The sequence below is a fragment of the Bos indicus genome, chromosome 3 (genome assembly GCF_029378745.1).
Source record: "Bos indicus isolate NIAB-ARS_2022 breed Sahiwal x Tharparkar chromosome 3, NIAB-ARS_B.indTharparkar_mat_pri_1.0, whole genome shotgun sequence".
NCBI lineage: Eukaryota > Metazoa > Chordata > Mammalia > Artiodactyla > Bovidae > Bos > Bos indicus.
In genome coordinates, this window is record NC_091762.1 from 405,443 (window position 1) to 431,877 (window position 26,435).

The following is a 26,435-nucleotide window of genomic DNA, read 5'->3' on the forward strand; positions in this document are numbered from 1 at the left end:
GGTTGGCTGTATCTGCAGATGTCGAACCAGCAGAGGGCTGACTGAGTATCTTCTTCATTATTGTGATCCCTGTATCTAGCACCATATAGGACATATAGTACTTGAAATGGAATGATACATTACCACAAACATTTATAGCATGGTACTTCCCTGGTGATCTAGTGGTTAAGACTCTGCCTTGCATTGCGGGAGCCACAGACAGGTTTGATCCCTGGTCGAGAAACTGAGACCTCACAGGTCTTAGAGCTACTAAGGCCGCATGCCACAGCTACTAAAGCCCACACACTCTGAAGCCCAAGTGCCACAGAACTAAGACCCAACGCAGTCAAATAAATAAATATTTTAAAAATATATATATAAAGCACAAACAAGAAAGGTACACCAAACCATTTTTAATTAAGTTTCAAGAAAAATCAAATCAAATGAAATAGCAAAACACAGATCAGCAATTACTTATTGTTTATTCTCCTCTTACAAAAAGACACTTGGAACAATAAATATAAAATGGTATTGGTCTTGTTAAGCAATGGGCAAATACAAGTTTTCTTGGTATTCTCCAAGGAATAAGCTAGTGAGGTTTTTATAAGTTTATCCATTCACCTCATCCTACCCACCTTCCACCCTCTATAAAAAGATCAATTCTACAATTTTTAATAATGGATTCTCAAAATAAGTAATCTAAGACTTATTTTGTGACTAAGATATCTGAATTAAGTTAAAAATATATGTATAATATGTTGTTACCCAGAAACCTCAACTAATTCAACTCATGAATATTCTTACGCTTTCCATTTTTTATAATTTTTATAGTTAAAAGAGTCTGTTCTATTCAAATCTGCATGGCAAATAAACAGAAAGCAGAGTACAAAACATACACTTTTCTGTCCTCGGAGGAAACACTAAGTACAGATATATTTAATATACAGTGAGTATGTCATGTGTTTTCTTATAGCCAAAAAAATCCTGATTCTTTTACACCTTGAAGATTGATGAAGCAGAACACAAATACACAAATTATCTGTGACTAAATTTAGCTAATAAAATAAGCAAAAAAAAAAAAAAAAAAATACACACAACACTACACCAGAGTCTGAGCAATGATGAATATCCAATTGTATTTGTTTCACTAAAATTTATCTTCAGGCCAATACCTGAAGAGTTTTTCTAATACTTAAAATTAAATATTCTTCTTTAATGACTTATGCATCAAGTGGAAATATGTACAATAGACATTTCAAACTAGAAAAAGTCGGGGGGAGGGTAATTCTTTTCCCCTGCCCTATAAATAAAATATTTTTAAAAATCCATTTAAAATAATTTCTTACTTGGTGCTTTATAACTACTTTCTACTTTATGGAGATCATTTAGAAAGGCAGAAAAGAATATAAAATATTTAAAGGTCATCAAAATAACCAAATGGATTTTTAATTTACCTCTGTGTACTTTCCGTACTACTGAGGTTTTGTCCTAATTAATTACACTTTCCTGGATCCCCTGTAATTTTAAAAACATGAATCTTAAAAAAAACGAAAAACTGGCTTTCAGACTTTAAAATAAGCCTCCTCGTCCTTCACAGCTATCCTTCAAATATTTTAAGCAGAAAATTAATCTGATTGTTTTAGGGTTTGATGTAATGTTTGCTTAAAATAATCCACTTTAATTCAAACTTTTTAGGACCAATATCAAATTCAATATCCAATGGAAGATGGAAGTAAAATACATGTCAGTACAAATAGTAACAAATACAGAAAAAGCACCTAAAGATGGAAGGAGACAGCTCTAACACCCTAGCTGTTAGTGGCAAACCACGTTCATGTGTTTTCATTGACATAACACCTTACGTTATCCAAAAATATAGTTTATTTGGTTCTGTATCTTCCTTTAAATTTCAAAAGCCAATTTAAAATTTAAGGGGTAATTTTTTTTTTTTTTAATTCCTGGGCACAGATCAATTTCCTAGGAGGTAAAAAACAAGGTAAAGAGCCACTAAACTGTATCAATGTGCATGATTAGGAATCCAATGAAAGCCACAAGGTGCGATGATTGAGTGATTTAAAACAACTTCTCCTCATGGTAGAAGATAGCGTTTCATGATAGATGCAGGTTGTGCTCACTCCTTCAGAGACATACACACATCACCTTCTTCTTAGTGAGACTCTGCTTCATTACAATTTAGAAATCTGAACTTAATTCCAGAGAATATAAATTCCTGGAATATGAATTTGAAGACAGGGTACAAACAGCAGTTGAGTGGAATCTGCCTGCAACAATCCTTTATTTTTTCTTTTCCTTTAAGGTTACAGAAAATCTGCACATAGACAAGGCAATTAATTCTCAAAATAAAAATACCCCCCTCCAAAGAGCCAATCAGATTCCACAGTAAGTATATGTTATAACACATTCTATTCCACAGGTGTACATTCTTTTGAGTCTGCAGGGTTAGGATCAATTCTTTCTGGAAATATTAGCTTCTCACAAACTGCCTCCTTTATCGGTAAATACTGTGATATTTCATTAGGTTCCGTGAAGAGGGAAGGTGAAACATGCTAGGAAATACATAAATCATATTAGTATATATGAAGTTACTACAATGATAATTTTGGAAATGCTTTGGTTCAAGCATTCCTAAAGCATGGCAATTTTAAAATGAGGTACTATATATATATATATATATATATATATATAAAAGGAACATCATTAGATACTCCTAATAATATCTCTTGTTACTGACTCATTTAGTCTGTTACTAGAGGGTTTCCTCAAAAATCATAGGGAGATGTCTTTTAATAATGCACCATTAAATGTTCTAAGAATTCAATACATCTTATTCCAATTCCCTTTTCCTGTTACTTTTGTATCCTGAAAGCACCAGTCTTCAGTTAGATGCCAACATGTAGTCTCCAATAGACTCTAAGTAACTTTTCTAACTCATATATTCTATTTGGTTGGCTGAAAGGTTTATTCAGATTTTTCCATAATATCTTAACATCAAAACTCAAACAAACCTTTTGGCCAACCCAATACATACAGATAGAAATAAGCACTAAGGGTGAATTTAAAAATATCAACTTAGCAGGAAGGTATCACTTTTTAAACAAGCCATTATTAACTCCTATAGACTTGCAAAAGCCCTTTACAAACTCCAGGGGAGCAAAAAAAGGAGGGGGGTATTATGTCCCCCAAAATAAGTACTGGAAAGAACATCCTATTGCAGGTCCACCACGAACCAGTTGTAAGAGCTACAGTAAGTCACACCTCTGGCTCTCAGTTTTTCCAGAATACAAGTGGAAACTGGGTTGGATGATGACTAATATACCTAACAACTCTAACTGTAATTGAGGTGACTACCAGAAAAAATACACTTCAGCAGGATTTACCTACCTATTAGGTAAATGAATGGATTTAGGGATACAGGTTTGGTAGATGGGTGGGACATGGGAGGATACCATACCTAAAGTAAAACATTAAAACTTAACTTTTAAAAATTGATATTTAAATACTGTACCATTAAATTAGCAATTTTGCTCTCTCGTGATGTATATTCTCGTAACATGTAGGTCTTGTCAGCCTATATTTAAAAATAAAAAATCGCAATAAATTCATTTATATTGATTTACAAAATCCTTTCTATTAAATAGAATTGCCTGCATTTAAGAACAGATTGTAAAAGTAGCATTAAGTCTGATGAGACCATCTAATTCTACAGTGAGATAACTAATTCAAGAATTCTGAATTATTAATTCCAATCTATATAAACTACAGTAATATCAGATATATATATATGTAAACATATTTAATAATTGTCATGTAAGAGAAACATAAGCAAAGGTTTTACTCTGAAAGAAAATGTATATATTTGTAATGAAATATGTAAGAGATTTAAATATCATGTCAAGTTTAGAACCACACCTTTTCCTTAAGTTATACTAGCATCTACCTACATAACTGTGGCTACCCTTATATTCAAAAAAAAAAAAAAAAAAGCTTAAACAAGTTTTATTCTTTCCTATTTCTAAAAATTTGTTAAATCGCTTATTTATAGTCACTTTTTCTATACTTCAATTTTCCCATTTAAGACGTTTTAAAGGGAGGTTTTAGAAAGCAATTTATTACAATTTGGTTTTTGGTAAAACATTATTTAATAAGAGAAAAAAATCACAAGATTACATTCCCTGAAAGTTTCAATCTTCTATATCAACAAAAAGATTGATGCTCATTGTAAAAAAAATCAAATAATATAAACATAAGAGTATAAATTATCAATAATCACAACTTCTATAGATAACACTATCCTCAACATTTAGAAATCTCTACAGAAAATCTTATATTCATACTTGCACCTTAAAAGTCAATATTAATTTGTACATCTCTTCAAATCAACCACTAATTCTAATGGTTATATATTTTCTACTATATGAATTGTAAAAATTAAAAATAGAAACCTCAATTAAATACAGTTTGGAGACTAAAACGGGAAGCTCTCACATCCTGCAACCATAGCAAAGCCCCACAAAAAAAAGAAAGACTCCTCTTAGTTTCTGGCAAGGAATCATCCAATGGAAAACCATGGACTCTGTTTCCTACAGCCCTCTCACCTTCCTTTTCCAGTCTATACAAGTATTCTCCTTCCCTTGCCATGCAGGGACTTGCACATGGCTCACCATGGTTACAGATCCCAAACTGCAATTTGCTGCTGATCCTGAATAAATCCAATTTTGCTGGAGAAATATCTGGCAGTCTATTTGTTGCAGGTTAACAGGATATGAATGGCCATTTAATCAATACTCATTCAATGGTTATTAAAGCACTTTCCTTCTTTCCTTTGGGGCTTCCCTGGTAGCTCAGACGGTAAAGCGTCTGACTAGAATGCCAGAGGCCCGGGTTCGATCCCTGGGTCGGGAAGATCCCCTGAAGAAGGAAATGGCAACCCACTCCAGTATTCTTGCCTGGAAGATCCTTGAACTGTTACAAACAATAGCATTTCCATGAATACATATATATATATATATATACACACACACACAACACACAACTCTATACATCTGCCTAATTAAAATTTGTGGGTTACTGTATATAAGAATCTTTTTGAGGATAAACCCTGAAAAGAAATCAACATTTCTGAGCTAAAGTGCAAGCATTTCTAAAAATGCAAATTTCATTTTTTTCTGAGGGAGTAAAATGTAGCCTATTTTTAGTACTTTGCTATCACTTTTGAAAAGAAAAAGATCCAGGAACTTTCCTGGTGATCTAGTTGTTAAGACTCCAAGCTTCTACCACTGAAGGTAGCCAGGGTGGGGGTTTCAATCCTTGGTTGGGGAGCTATCCCAGAGGCCACACAGTGTGGCTGTTAAAAAAAAAAAAAAAAAGGAAAATACCAATCCAATTCTATCTTACTGGGTTCAAATCCCAGTTCTGCCACCTGTTACTTGTATGAAAAAAAGTGAAAGTCACATTCGACTCTTTGCAACCCCATGGACTGTATAGTCCGTGGAATTCTCCAGGCCAGAATACTGGAGTGGGTAGCCTTTCCCTTCTCCAGGGGATCTTCCCAACCCAGGGATAGAACCCAGGTCTCCCACATCGCAGGCAGATTCTTTACCAGCTGAGCCACAAGGGAAGCCCAAGTATACAGGAGTGGGTAGCCTATCCCTTCTCCAGCGGATCTTCTCAACCCACGAATAGAACTGGGGTCTCTGCATTGGACATGGATTCTTTACCAACTGAGCTATCAGAGAAGCCCTATTAATTGTATAACAGGCAATTTAGTTAATTTCTCTTTGCCTTAGTTGCCTCAGCTATAAAGCAGAGATAATAATATTTATTTTATAGGATTGTTAGAAAAGTTAACTATTACTACAACTACCGTGACTGATACTGATACTCTTCTCTCATTTGTCATTCTGGTGGTCTCTTCTTTTATTTATCATTCTGTATGATCACAAATCTGATGTCAAAAATTCGTTAAAAAAGGATAGGCTGCTATAAGCTACTAGAAGAATTTTTATTACTCAATTAAGCCTCCCTATACTTTCTTCACTTATTTTTTAAGAATCTTGTAGGTTAACAATTCCTTGAAATAGAACACAGAATTTCCAAGCATTAAAACAACTATTAAAATGATGGGATGACACAAATTTCTGGAGGCTATGTGATTAATATTTCTAATATCAGGACATCACATAAACAACACATACTATTAAAAAAAAGTAAGAGTTAAGGGATAGTTTTCTTAAACAGAGTAAATACAGTTCTTTTAAAAAAGCATTAGGCTCCCCTTAATGGAAATGTCTTTTAGAAAAACATTTTCAGCTACTAGAACTTTTGGAAAAGAAGCTGTAATGTTTTGATAACTGTGCAGTCAACAGTGAATGTGAAACACTCAATCTTAAAGGTTAGATGGATAACCATATAATATAAAGCACTGTTGAATTTCAAACTCTCAGACTGACAATGTATGTAACAACATGAACAAGCCCAATATTAACTAGTATATTCACTAAAGAAGAAGAGATACCTCATGGTAAAGTCTTGTGTCATTCATTCTAATAAGGACCCCATCAATTCTCAAGAAAAATCGCAGCAGCAAGAAAAAGCTAGAAGGCATTACTCTCTGGAAAAGAAAAAAGTATATCAATATTTTAATGAAAATTAAATATTTTATTAATTTGCTAAAAGAAAAAAAATTTTAAGGCATAAAATCTCTCAACTAGAGGTTCTTTGCCCTAGTTCCAACCAAAGCTGAAAACCTGTTTTTTTATTATGTAACATAACATAAACAGCTTCCTATAATAGAAAAATATTTTTTCTAGGTCAAAAATAATGAGGTTAAACACTTAAAACATACCTAAATAATATGAAAATTATAATGTACACTATAAAAAAATTGACACTTATAGTAAATGTCAATATCAGTAATATAAAAATGAGAAAACAACCTAGTTCTTTGTTGCTACTCATCTTTCATTAACTGTACATAAAGACAGAAGGCCTTTAATGGTATGGTCTAATTCAACGCAACCAATTGAGTATTTACTATTTTATACTGCCAAGGTCTGGTTTATGAGATCATTATAACATGTTCTTAACATCTTTGACCTGTGTCACATCTATACATTTCTGTTTTCCAGTATTACCACCGAAGAAAGTCAGAATAAGTGGAGTGTGGGTCCTGGTGTCAGGAAGGGAGAGGATGGATAGGGTGTGGGGTCTTCAGGTCTTTAAACCTCATAGGAATGCTGTCAGAAACAAGGTTACCTTTGTTTCTCCCCTTCAATCTACAACCTGCAAAACATCCACAACTCAGCAGAAGTATATCTGTGCCCAACTCAATAGGTCACTGGAGAATTCCACATATCTATACATCTATTGGAGAAGGCCATGGCAACCCACTCCAGTACTCTTGCCTGGAAAATCCCATGGGCGGAGGAGCCTGGTGGGCTGCCGTCCATGGGGTCGCACAGGGTCAGACACGACTGAAGCAACTTAGCAGCAGCAGCAGCTGCATACATCTACTGGTGGGTGTACTGGAACATATGAAAGAGGCAGAACCAAAGGAACAGTGGAGTCCGTGCCTGCAATCCCAGCCTTATGTACGGCTGAGTCCACAGCTTCAGAAACCCCAGCAGCACGGGAAGCAGCACACATGACTTTGGTGTCCTGAATATGGGAGCACCTGTGGGCACAGGCAACTGGGAAGCAGTAGCAGTGGGGCCTAGGACTCTGTCCCTCCAGCGGCTGACATACCCAAAGACCTGCCCCACAGTCTGCAATGGCAGAGCCCAAGACACTTACAACACCCAACATGGTGGAGGTGACTGTACAACCCTGCTCCCCTCCAATTATCATCCTCCTCCCAGAGCAGAGCCTATGTCTCAGGGGATCCCAGACACGAGGGAAAGCCCACCATCCCCATGACACAGCAGCTCCAACAGAAGCAAAGCAGCAGCTAATCCAGAGGCACAAGAAGAGCCAAAGAAGGCACAGAGCCATACCTCTTACAAAGCACAGAAAGCGCCAATTCTCAAATATAGCAGAAGCAGCACAGCCAAGAGAAACCGAAACCTGTGCTACAGTGTCACCTGAAAGTGAAAGGGAAGGCGCTCAGTCGTGTCCGACTCTGTGCGACCCCATGGACTGTAGCCCACCAAGCTCCTCTGTCCAAGGGATTTTCCAGGCAAGAATACTGGAGTGGGTTACCATTTCCTTCTCCAGAAGATCTTCCCGACATAGGGATTGAACCCAGGTCTCTTGCATTATAGGCAGACACTTTACCATCTGAGCCACCAGGGAAGTCAAGAGGGACAGAAGTCAATAGTGCCACCTAACAGACAACAAAAGAAAGCACTCTCACGTTTAACCTGTTATTTAAATGCACCAGCAGAGGAGCACTTCATCAAGCACCATGAAGAACCATAGTAATACTAAACCACAAAAAGAAAACGACAAATCTCCAGAAACCAAACTTAAAGTCACAGAATATTTCAATCTAACTGATAGAGAATTCAAAGTAGCTATTGTGAAAAAACTTAATGAGATTTAAGAAAACTCAGAGGAGGAACCTTTAACATGGCAGAGGAATAGGACAGGGAGATGACCTTCTCCCCCACAAATATATCAAAAAACTCATCTGCACGTGGAACAGTTCCCACAGAACATCTTCTGAATGCGGACAGAGAACCCCAGAGTTTCAGAAAGGCAAACCAATCTCCTCAGAAAGTAGGGCAAAAGATAAAAACAAAAAGGGAGACAAAGGAGTTCCGGGCGAGGACCTGAGCCCCTGGGAGGCAGTTATGAAGGAGGAAAAGTTTCTGCACACTAGGAAACCCCCTCACAGGTGGGGTCAGGGGGAAGCTTCAGAACCTCAGAGGGGAACACAGCAAGCCAGGTGCTCTGAAGGCAAACTGGAGAAAATTCACCATAGAGATTGCACTGGTTGGCACTTCCCAGCCAAGAAGCAGCTCACACTCGCATCTCCCAGCATTTGAGTAGGGGCTGGGTGCAGAGGCTCAGCCCTTGGGGTTTGGTCCTCAGGGAAAGGATCAGGGTTGACTGCCATGAAGATACTCTGGGGGCACTAACATGACACGGCAGAGGCAGACCTGGGAAAATGCCAGAGAAGCAAAAGATCATTCCCATGGGAAGACTAATGCTTCGCTCTAGCTCTGCACGCTCACAGAAAAAAGGACACAATCCTAGTGAATGCCAAATGGGGGCAAGATGGCAGTGGTCTATGGCCCCAGAGGCAGAGAGGCAAACGCTAGAAGTGGAAGGTAGAGGGCCAATAAGGTCCCGACCCCAGAGACTGCAACTACCACCAAGTTGTGAGCGGCTAAGGGTTGCTACCCACATCTTCCTGGGAGCCTGAGCAGCACGACTCTGCCAAGGACCAGGACCAACTCCCCCGGGAAGGTGCACAACTTGCCTCAGACTGGGGACCTCCCACAGGGACCAAGCAAGGACTAGCTGTGGTGAGCACTCCTCACACACCCTAACAACATCTGCTGTACCCCTCCCCCATCCCAGCACAACTGAGCAAGTGAGCCCTAACAAGCTCCTATTTTCACACCCTCGTTTCTAGGTGGACAGACACTGGAGACAGACTTACAAGCAGTTTTTGTTCAGTCGCTAAGTCATGTCCTACTCTTTGCAGCCCCATGGTCTGCAGCATGCCAGGCTTCCCTGTCCTTCATTGTCTCCCGGAATTTGCTCAAACTCACGTCCATTGATTCAGTAATGCCATCCAACAATTTCATTCTGTGGCTCCCTTCTCCTGTCCTCAATCCTTCCCAGCATCAGGGTCTTTTCCAATGAGTCAGCTCTTCACATCAGGTGGCCAAAATCTTAGAGCTTCAGCTTCAGCTTCGGCCCTTCCAAGGGATATTCAGGGTTGATTTTCTTTAGGATTGGCTGGTTTGATCTCCTTGCTGTCCACAGGATTCTCAAGAGTGTTCTCCAGTACCACAGTTTGAAAGCATCAATTCTTTGGCATTCAGCCTTCCTTACAGTCCAATTCCACATCTTTACATGGCTGCTGAAAAAACCATACCTTTGACTATACTTAATATGCTGTCTAGGTTTGTCATAGCTTTTCTTCCAAGGAGCAAGCGTCTTTTAATTTCATAGCTGCAGTCACCGTCCACAGTGATTTTGGAGCCAAGGAAATAAAGTCTGTCACTATTTCCATTTTTTGTCCACCTATTTCCCATGAAGTGATGAGACCGAATGCCATGATCTCAGTTTTTTTAATGTTAGTGTTAAGCCAGCTTTTTCACTCTCCTTTTTCACCTTCATCAAGAGGTTCTTTAGTTCCTCTTCATTTTCTGCCATTGGGATAGTATCATCTGCATATCTAAGGTTGCTGATATTTCTCCCAGCAACCTTGATTCCAATTTGTGATTCACCTAGCCCAGCATTTTACATGATATATTCTGTATATAAGTTAAATAAGCAGGGTGACAAAACATAGCCTTGACATACTACTTTCCCAATTTTGAACCAGTCCATTGTTCCATGTTCCAGTTCTAACTGCATAAAGGTTTCTCAGGAGGTAGGTAAGGTGGTCCAGCACTCCCATCTCTTTGAGAATTTTCCACAGTTTGTTATGATCCACAAGGTCAAAGGTTTTTTGCAGAGTCAATAAAACAGAAGTAGATGTTTTTCTGGGATTCCCTTGCTTTCTCTATGATCCAGTGGATGTTGGTAATCTGATCTCTGGTCCCTCTGCCTTTTCTAAATCCAACCTTTACATATGGAAATTCTCAGTTCACATACTATTGAAGCCTAGCTTGAAGGATTTTGAGCATTACCTTGCTAGTATGTGAAATGAGCTCAAAAGTACACTAGCTGGAACATTCTTTGGCATTGCCCTTCTTTGGGATCAGAATGAAAACTGACCTTTTCCAGAGGTAAGGCACCTTATAAGGAGAGGTGGGCTCCAAACTAAAGCAGAACTCCAGTGGCTGTATAAGCAAAGGGAAGAGGGAGAAACTGCCCTGGCAGTGGCAGGTGCAATGGTTTACATTTCCACTCTAAGCCTGAGACCATAAGCTTTAGAGGCAACTGTAGATTTTGAGAACAAGTACAAACTGGAGCAAGGGAAGATGCCCACAACAGGTCAAGACCTTTCTAGAAATACTGGAGGACTTTCTGGGTAGGCAAATCAACTGGAGCAGGAAAATGGAAGAATCATTTGGACATTCCTCTCAGTACCACTCTCTCTCTCTATATATATATGTTTTTTCCCCCCTTTTAAAAAAGTATTTTATCATATTGTCCTTAATATGGTTATTTATTAATTCTTTAGTTTTTATTTTTATAACCTACTTATTCCATAAAAAAACTCTCCATTTTTAAAATAAATTCCATGTTTCTGACTTTTGTTTTTTTATTTTTTGTTTTTAATTTTGTATCTTTAAGAGTCTAATTTTTAGTATCAATTTTCACTTAGGGGGTTGATTATTAGCTTGAGTGCTGTCTTTTGACTCTTCTTCATAGCCTTTCTTCACCCCCTTTTCTTCATCTTTCTTCTCCTTTTTCCTATGTCAGTGTGTGAATCTCTTTGGGTGTTCTTGGCTGTTGAGAGCTGTTTCACCATTAGTCTAGGCATTTTGTCTTCTGTGCTATGTGGACTGTGAAATCTTGATGCTATTGTAAGGGATCGGACCTGAATCCCAGATGCAGGAGACTTGACTCCTGGGACTTTGGATCACCAAAACTCCTGACCCCATGGACATGAATAGGTGAGAGCCCTCCCAAAGGCCTCCATCTCAACACTAAGACCAAGCCCCACCTAAAACCCAGCAAGTTCCAGTGCTGGACACCTCATGCCAATCCTTCAGCAAAAGAGGGGCACAACCCTGGAACATTAGCAGACAGGCTGCCCAAAGCCATACTGATCCCATAGACACCCCAAAACACATCACTGAACACGGCATTAAAGAAAAAATAATAAAAAAGAAATGAGGATAATCTGGGACTTCTGGGACAACATTTAGCACCCCAATATTCGAATCATAGGGGTCCCAGAAGAAGACAAAAGGAAAGGGCAAGAGAAAATATTTAAGGATATTTTAGTTGAAAACATCCCTAAAATGGGAAAGGATATAGCCACCCAAGTCCGGAAAGCCCAGAGAGTTCCATACAGGATAAGTGAAAGTGAAAGTGAAGTCGTGTCTGACTCTTTGCAACGCCATGAACTGTAGCCTACCAGGCTCCTCCATCCATGGAATTTTCCAGGCAAGAGTACTGGAGTGGGTTGCCATTTCCTTCTCCACCATACAGGTTAAACCCAAGGAGAAACATGCCAAGACCCATATTAATCGAACTAACAAAAATTAAACACAAAGAACAAATATTAAAAGCAGCAAGGGAAAAGCAACAAATAACATATGGGGATACCCATAAGACTAACAGCTGATTTTTCAACAGAAACTCTGCAGGCCAGAAGGGAATAGCAGGGTATACTTAAAGTGATGAAAGGGAATAATCTACAACCAAGATTACTCTATTCAGCAAGGATCTCATTCAGATTCGAAGAAGAAATCAAAAGCTTTATAGACAAGCTAAAGTTAAGAGAATTCAGCACCACCAAACCAGCTCTTCAACAAATGCTAAAGGAACTTCTCTAGATAGGAAACACAAAAAGAAAAGGCCTAAAAAACAAACCCAAAACAATAAAGTAAATAGTAACAGGATCATACATATTAATAATTACCTTAAATGTAAATGGGCTAAGTGTTCTAGCCAAAAGACAACAGATGGCTGAGCAAATACAAAAATAAGACTACTATATATGCTGTCTACAAGAGACCCACCTCAGACCCAGGGATAAACACAGACTGAAAGTGAAGGGCTGGAAAAAGATATTCCATGAAATAGGAAATCAAAAGATAGCAGGAGTAGCAATACTCAGATAAAATAGACTTTAAAATAAAGACTGTTACAAGAGACAAAAGACACTACATAATAATCAAGGGATCAATCCAAGAAGAAAATGTAACAATTACAAACATATATGCACATAGGAGCACCTAAATACATATGGCAGATGCTAACAACTAATTATTAAAGGGGAAATCAACAGTAACACAGTAATAGTGGGGGACTTTAATACTCCTCTCACACCAATGGACAGATCATAGGCAGAAAATAGGGGAAAACAAGCTTTAAACAATACACTGGACCAGTTGGACCTAATTGGTATCTACAGGGCATTTCATCCAAAAACAATAGAACAATTTCACTTTTTCCTCAAGTGCACATGCAACATTCTCCAAGATAGAATACATCTTGGGCCATAAATCAAACCTTGGTTTAAAAAAAATAAAAACTGGAATTGAGAGAGTTATTTCTTTGGTAGGTTGATAAGGAGTCTGGGGCTCCTGAGAAGGAGGAAGGGGTCCAGGGCCCTCAAGGAGGAGAAAGTTTTTCTTTTCTACACTGCTTTGTCTTAGTAACATAAGACTTTTTATCTTAAACTCTGAGTTGTTACAACAACAGTCTTTAAGACTAACTTTGTTTAAGCCCAGATCTAAACAAAACAACTCATCTTGCTCAAGGGTATGTTTTTCCTTAAACTCTGTACTAATGATTATATAACAACAATGTATCTTGCTCCAGGACACCTTCTCCTTCTTATCAAGAACCTTCTGACTAATCTTGTTATCTTAAAACCTAGTTGTGGGAGTGGGTCTGGCAAGACTTTTCTATTGTTACTTCTAAGCTTGTTAATTTAAGGTTTATGTTGTGGAGATGAGTCTGGTAAAAGTGTGTAAGGCCTTGACAAGCCTAGTGAGTGGGGCACTCTCCATCCCCTTCCTGATGTCAGTCTCAGAAGCTTTCTCTGTCCTTTCTCACTGTAATAAAACTTCTGTGAACAAAAGCTCTGAGTGATCAAGCTTGGTCCTTGGTTCTGAAGTTAAATCTTCTTCAGATATCATGGATCCAACATCATTCACCATAAGCTATCAAAATCATCTCAAGCATTTTTTTCTGACCACAACACTATAAGACTAGATATCAACTACAGGAAAAAAAAAAAAAAAACTAGGAAAAGCATAAACATATGGAGGCTAAACGATATGCTTTTGAATAACCAACACGTCACTGAAGAAATAAATAAAATCATAGTAGGCCTAGAAAAAAATGATACTGAAAACACAACAACTCAAAACCTATGGGATGAAACAAAAGCAGTGCTAGAGGGAAGTTTATAGCAATACAAGCCTACTTCAAGAAACAAGAGAGACATCAAACAAACAACCTAACCTTACACCTAAAGCAACTAGAAAAAGAAGAATGAAAAAAACTCAGTTAGAAGGAAAGAAATCATAAAGATCAGAGGAGAAATAAATCAAAAAGAAATGAAGGAGACGATAGCAAAGATCAATAAGACTAAAAGCTGGCTCTTTGAGAAGATAATTGAAATTGATAAATGGTTAGCCAGACTCATCAAGAAAAACAGAAAGAAGACTCAAATCATTAAAATTAGAAATGAAAAAGGTAAAATTACAACACAGAAATACAAAAGGATCATAAAAGATTACTATCAGCATCTATATGTTAATATAATGGGTAACCTGGAAGAAATGAACAAATTTTTCAAGTTCAGTTCATTTGTTCAATCCGGTCCAACTCTTTGCAACCCCATAGACTTTAGCACACCCGGCTTCTATGTCCATCACCAACTCCCAGAGATTGCTCAAATTCATGTCCATTGAGTCGGTGATGCCATCCAACCATTTCATCCTCTGTCGTACCCTTCTCCTCCTGCCTTCAATCTTTCCCAGCATTAGGGTCTTTTCAGTGACTGGGTTCTTTGCATCAGGTGGGCAAGTATTAGTTTCAACTTCAGCATCAGTCCTTCCAATGAATATTCAGGACTGATTTTGTTCAGGATCAACTGGTGGGATCTCCTAGCAGTCCAAGGGACTCTCAAGAGTCTTCTCCAACACCACAGTTCAAAAGCATCAATTTTTTGGCACTCAGCTTTCTTTACAGTCCAACTCTCATATCCAAACATGACTACTGGAAAAAGCATAGCTGTGACTAGATGGACCTCTGTCGGCAAAGAAATGCATCTGATTTTTAATATGCTGTCTACGTGGGTCATGACTTTTCTTCCAAGGAGCAAGCATCTTTTAATTTCATGGTTGCAGTCACCATCTGATCAATTTTGGAGCCCCCCAAAATTAAGTTTGTCACTGTTTCCATTGTTTCCCCATCTATTTCCCATGAAGTGATGGGACTGGATGCCATGATCTTATTATTTTTTTAATGTTGAGTTTTAAGCTAGCTTGTTCACTCTCCTCTTTCGGTTTCATCAAGAGACTCTTTAGTTCTTCACTTTCTGCTGTAAGGGTGGTGTCATCTGCAAATCTGAAGTTTATTGACATTTCTCCCAGCAATCTTGATTCCAGCTTGTGCTCCATTCACCCCGGCATTTCACATGATGTACTCTGCATATAAGTTAAATAAGCAGGGTGACAATATACAGCCTTGATGTACTCCTTTCTCAATTTGGAACCAAAGAATATAATCAATTTGATTTTGGTACTGACCATCTGGTGATGTCCATGTGGAGAGTCATCTCGTGTGTTGTTGGAAGCCGGTCTTAGCTATAACCAGTGCATTCTCTTGGCAAAATTCTGTTAGCCTTTGCCCTGCTTCATTTCGTACTCCAAAGCCAAACTTGCCAGTTACTCGAGGTATCTCTTGACTTCCTACGTTTTCATTCCAGTCCCCTATGACAAAAAGGAAATCTTTTTTTGGTGTTACTTCTAGAAGGTCTTCAAAGAACCATTCAACTTCAGCTTCTTTGGCCTTAGTGGTTGAGGCACAGACTTGTATTACTGTGATATTGAATTGTTTGCCTTGAAAATGAACAGAGCTCTTTCTGGCATTCTTGAGGTTGCACCCAAGTACTGCATTTCAGATAGTACAAACTCTTAGAAAAGTATATATAACCCTTCAAAACAGAACCAGAAAGAAATACAAAATAGGAACAAACCAATCACAAACATGGAAATTGAAATTCTAATCAAAAATCTTCCAACAAACAGAAGCTCAGGGCCAGATGGCTTGACAGGTGAATTCTACCAAAAGTTTAGAGAAGAGCTAACACCTATTCTACTCAAATTCTTTCAGAAAACTGCAGAGAAAGTAAACTCCCAAACTCACTCTACAAAGCCACCATCACTCTGATACCGAAACCAGACAAAGATGCCCCAAAAAAGAGAAAACTAGCAGCCAGTATCACTGATGAACATAAATGCAAAAATCCTTAATAAAATTCTAGCAAACACAATCCAACAACATAATAAAAAGAACATAAAACAAGAGATGGCAAGAGTGAATGTAGACATTCTAGGAATCAGCGAACTAAAACGGACTGGAATGGATGAATTTAACTCAGATGACCATTATATCTACTACTGCAGGCAGGAATCCCTCAGAAGAAATGGAGTAGTCATCATGGTCAACAAAAGAGTCCGAAATGCAGTACTTGAATGCAATCTCAAAAACGACAGAATGATCTCTGTTCGTTTCCAAGGCAAACCATTCAATATCACAGTAATCCAAGTCTATGCCTCAACCAGTAACGCTGAAGAAGCTGAAGCTGAACAGTTCTATAAAGACCTAAAAGACCTTTTAGATCTAACACCCAAAAAAGATGTCCTTTTCATTATAGGAGACTGGAATGCAAAAGTAGGAAGTCAAGAAACAACTGGAGTAACAGGCAAATTTGGCCTTGGAATACGGAATGAAGCAGGGCAAAGACTAATAGAATTTTGCCGGATAATGCACTGGTCATAGCAAACAACCTCCTCCAAAAACACAAGAGAAGACTCTACACATGGACATCACCAGATGGTCAACACCGAAATCAGACTGATTATATTTCTTGCAGCTAAAGATGGAGAAACTCTATACAGTCAACAAAAACAAGACCAGGAGCTGACTGTGGCTCAGATCATGAACTCCTTATTACCAAATTCAGACTTAAATTGAAGAAAGTAGGGAAAACTACTACACCATTCAGATATGACCTAAATCAAATCCCTTATGATTATACAGTGAAAGTGAGAAATAGATTTAAGGGCCTAGATCTGATAGATAGAGTGCCTGATGAACTATGGAATGAGGTTCGTGACATTGTACAGGAGACAGGGATCAAGACCGTCCCCATGGAAAATAAATGCAAAAAAGCAAAATGGCTATCTGGGGAGGCCTTACAAATAGCTGTGAAAACAACAGAAGTGAAAAACAAAGGAGAAAAGGAAAGATATAAGCATCTGAATGCAGAGTTCCAAAGAATAGCAAGAAGAGATAAGAAAGCCTTCCTCAGTGATCAATGCAAAGAAATAGAGGAAAACAACAGAATGAGAAAGACTAGAGATCTCTTCAAGAAAATTAGAGATACCAAGGGGACATTTCATGCAAAAATGGGCTCGATAAAGGACAGAAATGGTATGGACCTAACAGAAGCAGAAGATATTAAGAAGAGGTGGCAAGAATACACAGAAGAACTGTACAAAAAAGATCTTCACGACCCAGATAATCACGATGGTGTGATCACTCATCTAGAGCCAGACATCCTGGAATGTGAAGTCAAGTGGGCCTTAGAAAGCATCACTACGAACAAAGCTAGTGGAGGTAATGGAATTCCAGTTGAGCTATTCCAAATCCTGAAAGATGATGCTGTGAAAGTGCTGCACTCAATATGCCAGCAAATTTGGAAAACTCAGCACTGGCCACAGGACTGGAAAAGGTCAGTTTTCATTCCAATCCCAAAGAAAGGCAATGCCAAAGAATGCTCAAACTACTGCACAATTGCACTCATCTCACATGCTAGTAAAGTCATGCTCAAAATTCTCCAAGCCAGGCTTCAGCAATATGTGAACCGTGAACTTCCAGATGTTCAAACTGGTTTTAGAAAAGGGAGAGGAACCAGAGATCAAATTGCCAACATCCGCTGGATCATGGAAAAAGCAAGAGAGTTCCAGAAAAACATCTATTTCTGCTTTATTGACTATGCCAAAGCCTTTGACTGTATGGATCACAATAAACTGTGGACAATTCTGAAAGAGATGGGAATACCAGAACACTCGACCTGCCTCTTGAGAAATCTGTATGCAGGTCAGGAAGCAACAGTTAGAACTGGACATGGAACAACACACTGGTTCCAAACAGGAAAAGGAGTACATCAAGGCTGTATATTATCACCCTGCTTGTTTAACTTATATGCAGAGTACATCATGAGAAACGCTGGACTGGAAGAAACACAAGCTGGAATCAAGATTGCCGGGAGAAATATCAATCACCTCAGATATGCAGATGACACCACCCTTACGGCAGAAAGTGAAGAGGTCTCAAAAGCCTCTTGATGAAAGTGAAAGTGGAGAGTGAAAAAGTTGGCTTAAAGCTCAACATTCAGAAAATGAAGATCATGGCATCCGGTCCCATTACTTCATGGGAAGCAGATGGGGAAACAGTGGAAACAGTGTCAGACTTTACTTTTTTGGGCTCCAAAATCACTGCAGATGGTGACTGCAGCCATGAAATTAAAGACGCTTACTCCTTGGAAGGAAAGTTATGACCAACCTAGATAGCATATTCAAAAGCAGAGACATTAATTTGCCAACAAAGGTCCATCTAGTCAAGGCTATGGTTTTTCCTGTGGTCATGTATGGATGTGAGAGTTGGACTGTGAAGAAGGCTGAGGACCGAAGAATTGATACTTTTGAACTGTGGTGTTGGAGAAGACTCTTGAGAGTCCCTTGGACTGCAAGGAGATCCAACCAGTCCATTCTGAAGGAGATCAGCCCTGGGATTTCTTTGGAGGGAATGATGCTAAAGCTGAAACTCCAGTACTTTGGCCACCTCATGTGAATAGTTGACTCATTGGAAAAGACTGTGATGCTGGGAGGGATTGGGGGCAGTAGGAGAAGGGGACGACACAGGATGAGATGGCTGGATGGCATCACTGACTTGATCGACGTGAGTCTGAATGAACTCCGGGAGTTGGTGATGGACAGGGAGGCCTGGCGTGCTTCGATTCATAGGGTCGCGAAGAGTCGGACACGACTGAGTGACTGAACTGAACTGAAGAACATACATCATAATCAAGTGGGCTTTAGCCCAGGGATGGACGGATTCTTCAATATTCATAAATCAACCAATATGATACATCATATTAACAAACTGAAAGATAATAACCACATAATTAGTTCAACAGATGCAGATAAATTCTTTGACAAAATTCAACACTCATTTATGATGAAAACTCTCCGGAAAGTATGCACAGGGGAGCATAAGTCAACATAATAAAGGCCATATAAGACAAATCCATAGCAAATATTGTTCACAATGGTGAAAAACTGAAATCATTTCCTCTAAAATGAGGAACAAAACAAGGTTTCCCACTGTTGCCACCATTATTCAACAGAATTTTGGAAGTCCTAACCAGAGCAATCAGAGAAGAAAAAGAAATAAAAGGAATCGAGATTGGAAAAGAAGCAAAACTCTCACTGTTTACATATGTCATGATTTTCTTCATAGAAAACCCTAAAGATGCCACTAGAAAATTCAGAAAAACATCTACTTCTGCTTCATTGACTACACTAAAGACGTTGACTATGTGGATCACAACAAACTGTGGAAAATGCTTAAAGAGATGGGAATACCAGACCGCCTTGACTTCCTCATAAGAAACCTGTATGCAGGTCAAGAAGCAACAGTTAGAACTGGACATGGAACAATAGACTGGTTCAAAATTGGGAAAGGAGTATGTCAAGGCTGTATACTGTCATCATGCTTATTTAACTTATATGCAGAGTACATCATGCTAAATGCCAGGCTGGATGAAGCTCAAGCTGGATCAAGATTGCTGGGAGAAATATCAATAATCTCAGACATGCAGATAATACCACCCTAATGGCAGAAAGCAAAGAGGAACTAAAGAACCTCTTGTGAAGGTGAAAAAGGAGAGTGAAAAAGCTGGCTTAAAAGTCAACATTCAAAATACTAAAATCATGACATCTGGTCATGGCAAATAGAGGGGCAAAAAATGGAAACAGTGGCAGACTTTATCATCTTCAGCTCCAAAATGACTAGACAGTGACTGCAGCTATGAAATTAAAAGACACTAGCTCCTTGCGAAAAAAAAAAAAAAAAAAAAAAACCACGACAAACCTAGACAGTGTATTAAAAAGAAGATACATTACTTTGCCTACAAAGGTCCATCTAGTCAAAGCTATAGCTTTTCCAGTATTCATGTACAGATGTGAGCTTTGGACCATAAAGAAGACTAAGAGCCAAAGAAATGATACTTTCCAACTGTAGTGCTGGAGAAGTCTTGAGAGTTCCTTGGACTGCAAGGAGATCAAACTAGTCAATTCTAAAGGAAATCAACCCTGAATCCTCACTGTAAGGACTGATGCTGAAGCTGAAGCTCCAATACTTTGACCACCTGATGCAAAGAGCGAACTCACTGTAAATGATCCTGATGCTGGGAAAGATTGAGGGCAAGAGGAGAAGGAGGTGACAGAGGATGAGATGGCTGAATGTCATCACTGACTCAATGAACATGAGTTTTAGCAAACTCCAGGAGATAGTGAAGGACAAGGAAGTCTGGCATGCTGCAGTCCATGGGGTTGAAAAGAGTCAGACATGACTGAGCAACTGAACAACAACAAAAATCAATGAATACAGTAGTTGTAGGATCAAAATTAAAGACACAGAAATCTCTTGCACTCCAATATACTAACAATGAAAAATCAGGAAGAGAAATTAAGGAAACAATCCCATTTACCACTGTAACAAAAAAAATAAAACACTTAGGGATAAATTTACCTAAAGAGACAAAACACCTATATTCAGAAAACTATAGGACACTGATGAAAGAAATTGAAGATGACACAAACAGATGGAATAATATACCATGTTCTTGGATTGGAATAACTAATAATGTGAAAATGACTATACTACCAAATGCAACCTATAGATTCAACACAATCCCTATCAAACCACCAATGATATTTTTCACAGAATTAGAACAAACAATTTCACAATTTGTATGGAGAGACAAAAGACCCCAAACAGCCAAAGTAATCTTGAAAAAGAAGAATGAAAGCTGGAGGAATCAACCTTCCTGACTTTAGACTATACTACAAAGCTACACTCATCAAGACAGTATGGAAGTGGCACAAAAATAGAAATATAGACCAATGGAACAAGATAGAAAGCCTGGAGACAAATCCATGCACGTATGAACACCTTATCTTTGACAAAGGAGGCAAAAATATACAATAGAGAAAAGACAGTTTCTTCAATAAATGGTGCTAGGAAATCTGGGAAGCTATGTGTAAAAGAATGAAATTAGAACACTTTCTAACACCAATAACAAAAATAAACTCGAAATGGATTAAAGACCTAAATGTTGACCAGAAACTATAGAACTCTTAGAGGAAACCACGCAGAACACCCTTAAAACATAAATCACAGAAGGAACCTATATGACCCACCTTTCAGAGTAATGAAATAAAAACAAAAATAAACAAACGAGACTAATTAAACTTAAAAGCTTTTGCACAATGAAGGAAAACTATAAGCAAAGTGAAAACCTAGTGCTCAGAATGGGAGAAAACAACAGCAACTGAAACAGCTGACAAAGGATAAACCTCCAAAAAGCTCAAGCAGTTCATGTAGCTCAGTATCAGAAAAACAAACAACCTAATCAAAAAGTGGGCAGAAAACCTAGACATTTCTCCAAAGAAGACATGAAGATGGCTAATAAAGAGATGAAAAAAATGCTCAACATCACTCATTCTTCAGTTAGTTCAGTCACTCAGTCGTCTCCAACTCTTTGTGACCCCATGAATCGCAGCACGCCAGGCCTCCCTGTCCATCACCAACTCCCGGAGTTCACTCAAACTCACATCCATCGAGTTGGTGATGCCATCCAGGCAACTCATCCTCTGTCGTCCCCTTTTCCTCCTGCCCCCAATCCCTCCCAGCATCAGTCTTTTCCAATGAGTCAACTCTTCGCATGAGGTGGCCAAAGTACTGGAGTTTCAGCTTTAGCATCATTCCTTCCAAAGAAATCCCAGGGCTGATCTCCTTTATGATGGACTGGTTGGATCTCTTTGCAGTCCAAGGGACTCTCAAGAGTCTTCTCCAACACCACAGTTCAAAAGCATCAATTCTTCGGTTCTCAGCTTTCTTCACAGTCCAACTCTCACATCCATACATGATCACTGGAAAAACCATAGCCTTGACTAGACGGACCTTAGTTCTCATTCTTAGAGAAACGCAAATCAAAACTACCCAGAGGTATATCACCTCACACCAGTCAGAATGGTCATCATCAAAAAATCTACAAATAATAAATATTGGAGAGGATATGGAGAAAAGGGAACCCTCTTGCACTGTTGGTGGGAACATAAATTCTACCAAAAATTTAGAGAAGAACTAACACCTATCCTACTCAAACTCTTTCAGAAAATTGCAGAGGAAGGTAAACTTCCAAACTCATTCTATGAAGCCACCATCACCCTAATGCCAAAATCAGACAAAGATGCCACAGAAAAAGAAAACTACATGCCAATATCACTGATGAACATAGATGCAAAAATCCTTAACAAAATTCTAGCAAACAGAATCCAACAACATATTAAAAAGATCATGACCAAGTGGGCATTATCCCAGGGATGCAAGGATTCTTCAGTATTCACATGTCAATCAATCTGACACACCACATTAACAAATTGAAAGATAAAAACCATATGATTATCTCAATAGATGCAGAGAAAGCCTTTGACAAAATTCAACATCCATTTATGATAATAACCCTCCAGAAAGCAGGCATAGAGGGAACATACCTCAACATAATAAATGCTATATATGACAAACCCACAGCAAACATTATCCTCAATGGTGAAAAATTGAAAACATTTCCCTTAAAGTCAGGAACAAGACAAGGGTGCCCACTCTCACCACTACAATTCAACATAGTTTTGGAAGTTTTGGCCACAGCAATCAGAGCAGAAAAAGAAACAAAAGGTATCCAGATTGGAAAAGAAGAAGTAAAACTCTCACTATTTGCAGATAACATGATCCTCTACATAGAAAACCCTAAACACTCCACCAGAAATTACTAGAGCTAATCAATGAATATAATAAAGTTTCAGGATATGAATTCAACACACAGAAATCCCTTGCATTCCTATACAATAACAATGAGAAAACAGAAAGAGAAATTAAGGAAACAATTCCTTTTACCATTGCAACAAAAAGAATAAAATACTTAGGAATATATCTACCTAAAGAAACTAAAGACCTATATATAGAAAACCATAAAACACTGGTGAAAGAAATCAAAGAGGACACAAATAGATGGAGAAATATACCATGCTCATGGACTGGAAGAATCAATATAGTGAAAATGAGTTTACTACCCAAAGCAATCTATAGATTCAATGCAATCCCTATTCAATTGCATTGAATCCCTATCAAGCTACCAACAGTATTTTTCACAGAACTAGAACAAATAATTTCACAATTTGTATGGAAATACAAAAAACTTCGAATAGCCAAAGCAATCTTGAGAAAGAAGAATGGAACTGGAGGAATCAACCTGCTTGACTTCAGGCTCTACTACAAAGCCACAGTCGTCAAGACAGTATGGTACTGGCACAAAAACAGAAATATAGATCAATGGAACAAATTGGAAAGACCAGAGATTAACAGGGAAACACAAACTTTAAATGATACAATAGACCAGTTAGACCTAATTGATATCTATAAGACATTTCACACCAAAACAATGAATTTCACCTTTTTCTCAAGCACACACGGAACCTTCTTCAGGATAGATCACATTGTGGGCCATAAATCTAGCCTTGGTAAATTCAAAAAAACTGAAATCATTCCAAGCATCTTTTCTGACTACAATGCAGTAAGATTAGATCTCAATTACAGGAGAAAAACTATTAAAAATTCCAACATATGGAGGCTGAACAACACGCTGCTGAATAACCAACAAATTACAGAAGAAATCAAACTATGCATAGAAGGCAATGAAAATGAAAACACAACAACCCAAAACCTGTGGGACACTGTAAAAGCAGTGCTAAGGGAAAGTTCATAGCAATACAGGCATACCTCAAGAAACAAGAAAAAAGTCAAATAAATAACCTAACTCTACACCTAAAGCAACTAGAAAAGGAAGAAATGAAGAACCCCAGGGTTAGTAGAAGGAAAGATATCTTAAAAATTAGGGCAGAAATAAATGCAAAAGGAACAAAAGAGACCATAGCAAAAATCAACAAAGTCAAAAGCTGGTTCTTTGAAGGGATAAATAAAATTGACAAACCATTAGCCAGACTCATCAAGAAACAAAAGGAGAAATATCAAATCAATAAAATTAGAAATGAAAAAGGAGAGAACACAACAGACAACACAGAAATATCAAGGATCATAAGAGACTACTATCAGCAATTATATGTCAATAAAATGGACAACGTGGAAGAAATGGACAAATTCTTAGAAAAGTACACCTTTCCAAAACTGAACCAGGAAGAAATAGAAAATCTTAACAGACCCATCACAAGCACGGAAATTCAAACTGTAATCAGAAATCTTCCAGCCAACAAAAGCCCAGGTCCAGACAGCTTCACAGCTGAATTCTACCAAAAATTTAGAGAAGAGCTAACACCTATCCTACTCAAACTCTTCCAGAAAACTGCAGAGGAAGGTAAACTTCCAAACTCATTCTATACAGCCACCATCACCCTCATACCAAAACCTGACAAAGATGCCACAAAAAAAGAAAACTACAGGCCAATATCACTGATGAACATAGATGCAAAAATCCTTAACAAAATTCTAGCAAACAGAATCCAAAAACACATTAAAAAGATCATACATCATGACCAAGTGGGCTTTATCCCAGGGATACAAGGATTCTTCAATATCCGCAAATCAGTCAATGTAATACCACATTAACAAATTGAAAAATAAAAGCCATATGATTATCTCAATAGATGCAGAGAAGGCCTTTGACAAAATTCAACATCCATTTATGATAAACTCTCCAGAAAGCAAGAATAAAAGGAACATACCTCAACATAATAAAAGCTATATATGATAAACACGCAGCAAACATTATCCTCAATGGTGAAAAATTGAAAACATTTCCCCTAAAGTCAGGAACAAGACAAGGGTGCCCACTCTCACCACTACTATTCAACATAGTTTTGGAAGTTTTGGCCACAGCAATCAGAGCAGAAAAAGAAATAAGAGGAATCCAGATTGGAAAAGAAGGAGTAAAACTCTGTTTGCAGATGACGTGATCCTCTACACAGAAAACCCTGAACACTCCACCAGAAAATTACTAGAGCTAATCAATGAATATAGTAAAGTTGCAGGATATAAAATCAACACACAGAAATCCCTTGCATTTCTATACAATAACAATGAGAAAACAGAAAGAGAAATTAAGGAAACAATTCCATTCACCATTGCAACAAAAAGAATAAAATACTTAGGAATATATCTACCTAAAGAAACAAAAGACCTATATATTGAAAACTATAAAACACTGGTGAAAGAAATCAAAGAGGACACTAACAGATGGAGAAATATACCATGTTCATGGATTGGAAGAATCAATATAGTGAAAATGAGTATACTACCCAAAACAATCTATAGATTCAATGCAATCCCTATCAAGCTACCAACAGTATTTTTCACAGAGCTAGAACAAATAATTTCACAATTTGTATGGAAATACAAAAAACCTCGAATAGCCAAAGCAATCTTGAGAAAGAAGAATGGAACTGGAGGAATCAACCTTTCTGACTTCAGGCTCTACTACAAAGCCACAGTCATCAAGACAGTATGGTACTGGCACAAAGACAGAAATATAGATCAATGGAACAAAATAGAAAGCCCAGAGATAAACCCATGCACCTATGGACACCTTATCTTTGACAAAGGAGGCAAGAATATACAACAGAGAAAAGACAATCTCTTTAACAAGTGGTGCTGGGAAAACTGGTCAACCACTTGTAAAACAATGAAACTAGAACACTTTCTAACACCATACACAAAAATAAACTCAAAATGGATTAAAGATCTAAACCAAAATCTATAAAACTCCTAGAGGGGAACACAAGCAAAACACTCTCTGACATAAATCACAGCAGGATCCTCTATGACCCACCTCCCAGAGTAATGGAAATAAAAGCAAAAATAAACAAATGGTACCTAATTAAACTTAAAAGCTTCTGCACAACAAAGGAAACTATAAGCAAGGTGAAAAGACAGCCTTCAGAATAGGAGAAAATAATAGCAAACGAAGCAACGGACAAAGAATTAATCTCAAAAATATACAAGCAACTCCTGTAGCTCAATTCCAGGAAAATAAACGACCCAAT

General features: G+C 38.1%; 1 protein-coding gene across 3 annotated transcripts in view; it reads right to left on the bottom strand.

Annotated features, from left to right (window-relative positions):
• Nucleotides 1-377: 377 nt before the first annotated feature.
• TIPRL (TOR signaling pathway regulator) overlaps nucleotides 378-26,435 on the bottom strand; it is a 70,960-nt gene continuing 44,902 nt past the window's right edge. For 2 of the 3 annotated variants that reach the window (XM_019986367.2, XM_019986375.2), the window contains 3 exons: nucleotides 6,515-6,610; nucleotides 3,506-3,568; nucleotides 378-2,546 (listed from right to left, as the gene is read on the bottom strand). In XM_019986367.2, coding sequence (XP_019841926.1) covers nucleotides 2,403-2,546; nucleotides 3,506-3,568; nucleotides 6,515-6,610 — 303 coding nt within the window. In that variant the 3' untranslated portion in view covers nucleotides 378-2,402. Of the gene's footprint in view, nucleotides 2,547-3,505; nucleotides 3,569-6,514; nucleotides 6,611-15,557; nucleotides 15,741-26,435 lie in introns of those variants that run through there. The other variant, XR_011564670.1, reaches the window with a different exon arrangement.